Below are 2809 nucleotides of genomic sequence, written 5' to 3' on the forward strand. Positions count from 1 at the left end.
GAGGCAGATCATACCAACTGGATCATTATGTACACTGGTGGATACTTTTGGAGAAGTCACATTTAACTTATCTGGGTTTGCTTTCCTATCTATAAGATCTAGAGACTGAACTAGATCAGCTCTAAAGGCTCCTTCTAAGATTGCAAATGATCCAGTGGCAATTAAAGAAGAAAGCGGGTTACCAAGAATGGTATATCTTGGGGTAGGTTAGCCTGGGTGATCTTGCTGTAAATCTTTTATACTTCCCACGAAGCATGAGCTTTGGCTACCTGACAAGAGGCACAAATCATGGGTCTCAGTTCCGTCCTGTGTGCGGCTCCTTCAGCATTCTATTGCCCCAGCCAACTGATAGCACAAAATTTCCACTTTCTTAAAATTGCAACTCCAAGCGAAAGACTACAGAGGCCCCCTCTAAATCTTCAAAAGAGCCAAACCATGATTCATAAAACATTAAAGCCAACTTACCTTGATTCGTGGCATAGTAACTGTAGGTGGCTTTGCTTCAGCCACAAAACTGTGAGAGGCTCCTTTTTCCACAAGATAAGTTGTGTAGGGCATAAATTTCACACCCTTTGATCCAAACACAAAATCATCTCTCAAGGCATCTATCAGAACAATAACAACTTTACTGAAGAGAGGTGATGGCAGCGTGGTCCAGTTAGAACTGGCTCCTAAGTGTTCGAAAGAAAAAAAGGAAATTGAACTTTAAACTTTCCTAAGCATTCAAGCACCTCCACAATCTAGCTTCTACCTACTTCTCCAGCACATATCTGCCATATCTATATAACCCAACCCAAAAGGAGGCGACTTGTACTTGGTAGGTAGTGCTGCGGGGAAAGGACGGTGGTTAACAGGAGTAATCTAAGGGACCCACAGTAGTAAGCAGTTAATTATCCTTAGTATGGTGAGGAGTACCAGGGCAGGGGAATCCCTACGTAAGCGTCCTGGGATGGGACATTTAGGGAGCTTGACCTAAAACGCAGAGCTGCAAGAATGGGATGGCTGGGTGTTTATATACTGCGTTTCATGGTCAGCGGCTGGTGTGTGCAGTGGTCCAGAACCAGGGCGCCTTTACTTGCTGTATATGGCTGGGTAGATGAAGACTAGGAAGGGGCCTAACGCAGAAAGGTCTTAGCTACGAGGCAGGGCAAACATCTTGGAGGAATGTAAGAGACCCAAACGCGAAGGGATCGGCAGGGGTCTTATCTGTAGTGTACTAGGGGGCAAAAAGAGCGCCTGGAACAGGGAGTGACCCAAAGGCTGCTCAGGAGAGGGGCAGGGGCTCTGGACGAGCAGAGTTGGAGAGGCCGGATCCCAGGTATGGACACAGCTTACTTTGTGGTGATGAGGAAGGAAGGTCGAAGTGGGGCCAGGAGAGGTAGTTGCCACAAAGTTGTAAGAATACAGAAAAGAGACGCTGGAGCGGTAAAAAAAAAAAAAATTCTGGGGTGGGGACCATAATGGAAGAGACCACCGGGGAGCGCCGAGAAGAAATCCGAGCAGTGACGCTCAGAAAAAGGGTCTTCTAGGGGATGTGGGGTCAGGGGAGCGGAGATGCCGGGGAGGGGTCCGTACCAGCCGAGGGTTCGGGCGCTGGGGGCTGTGCTCCGTGTTCCGCCCTGGCAGAGGAACGAACGGGAGCCGGGAAGAATCCCCGAAGGAAGACCGCGATCCCTAGCACCTCGATCGCTACGCAACAGGTAGCGAAAGTCCCGGAGCCCAGTCGCATCGTGGACACGCCAGGCGAGATGCGGAACCGACCCCACCTGGAGCTTCGCCCTGCTGCACCCGCGCTTCCGGCTCCAGGTAGCCGCCGCCAACCAAGAACGCCAGGCCTTACCGTCGCAGCCACAGTGACGTCACGTCCGCCGGCGGGCCACAGTGGCGCGTCACTTCCGCCGGCGTGCCAAAGTGGCGTCACGCCGGAAATACTCCCAGCGGGCAGTGCTCCAGGCTCTCTGAGGCGGCGTTCCGGGCGAGTACGCGGTGGGCGCAGCCCACTGCGAGGTACAAGGTTTTAAACATTTTTAATTTGGAAGGTCGGGCGCAGTGGCTCACGCCTGTAATCCCAGCACTTTGGGAGGCCGATGCGGGCGGATTCACGAGGTCAAGAGATGGAGACCATCCTGGCTAACGCGGTGAAACCCCGTCTCTACTTAAACTACAAAAAATTAGCCGGGCGAGGTGGCGGGCTCCTGTAGTCTCAGCTACTCAGGAGGCTGAGGCGGGAGAATGTGTGAACCCGGGAGGTGGAGCTTGCAGTGAGCCGAGATCGGGCCACTGAACTCCAGCCTAGGGGACAGAGCCAGACTCCGTCTCACACACACACAAAAAAGTTTATTTGAAAATTTTATTTTTTAATCGACACATTGTAACGGCACATATTTATGGGCACAATTTGATGTTCAGATAAATATATGTTGTCTAATTATCGAATGAGGGTAGCTTGCCCTAATACCTCACTGTTGCAGTCACCTACTATGCGTGAGAACACCAGAGTTCGTCCTCCTGACCGTTATTTCCTGCCTACCGACCTCCCTCCCTCCTCGATCTCTAGTGACCACTGTTCTATTCCTTGTTTCTGTATCAACTTATAAACAAAATTCAGGCCGGGCGCAGTGGCTCACGCCTGTAATCCCAGTACTTTGGGAGGCCGAGGCGGGCAGATCACGAGGTCAGGAGATCGAGACCATCCTGGCTAACACGGTGAAACTCCGTCTCTACTAAAAATACAAAAAATTAGCCGGTCGTGGTGGCGGGCGCCTGTCGTCTGAGCTAATCAGGAGGCCGAGGCAGGAGAATTGCTTGA

General features: G+C 51.5%; 1 protein-coding gene across 1 annotated transcript; it reads right to left on the bottom strand.

The window, feature by feature from the left end:
- Nucleotides 1-209: 209 nt before the first annotated feature.
- Nucleotides 210-1859, bottom strand: LOC113221902 (GPI ethanolamine phosphate transferase 2-like). The gene is made up of 2 exons (XM_026451222.1): nt 1576-1859; nt 210-671 (listed from the first exon to the last, which is right to left on the bottom strand). The coding sequence occupies exons 1-2, from the start codon at nt 1727-1729 to the stop codon at nt 451-453; spliced, it is 375 nt and encodes a 124-aa protein (XP_026307007.1). The 5' UTR covers nt 1730-1859; the 3' UTR covers nt 210-450.
- Nucleotides 1860-2809: the final 950 nt, after the last annotated feature.

This window comes from Piliocolobus tephrosceles, unplaced genomic scaffold, assembly GCF_002776525.5.
Source record: "Piliocolobus tephrosceles isolate RC106 unplaced genomic scaffold, ASM277652v3 unscaffolded_28249, whole genome shotgun sequence".
NCBI classification, from domain to species: Eukaryota; Metazoa; Chordata; class Mammalia; order Primates; family Cercopithecidae; genus Piliocolobus; species Piliocolobus tephrosceles.

Coding starts and splice junctions, on each gene's coding strand:
- LOC113221902 (XM_026451222.1), bottom strand. CDS start 1,729: ATGCGACTGGGCTCCGGGACTTTCGCTACCTGTTGCGTAGCGATCGAG. Junction 672..1,575: donor AGCGCCCGAACCCTCGGCTG/GTACGGACCCCT, acceptor TCGAACACTTAG/GAGCCAGTTCTAACTGGACC.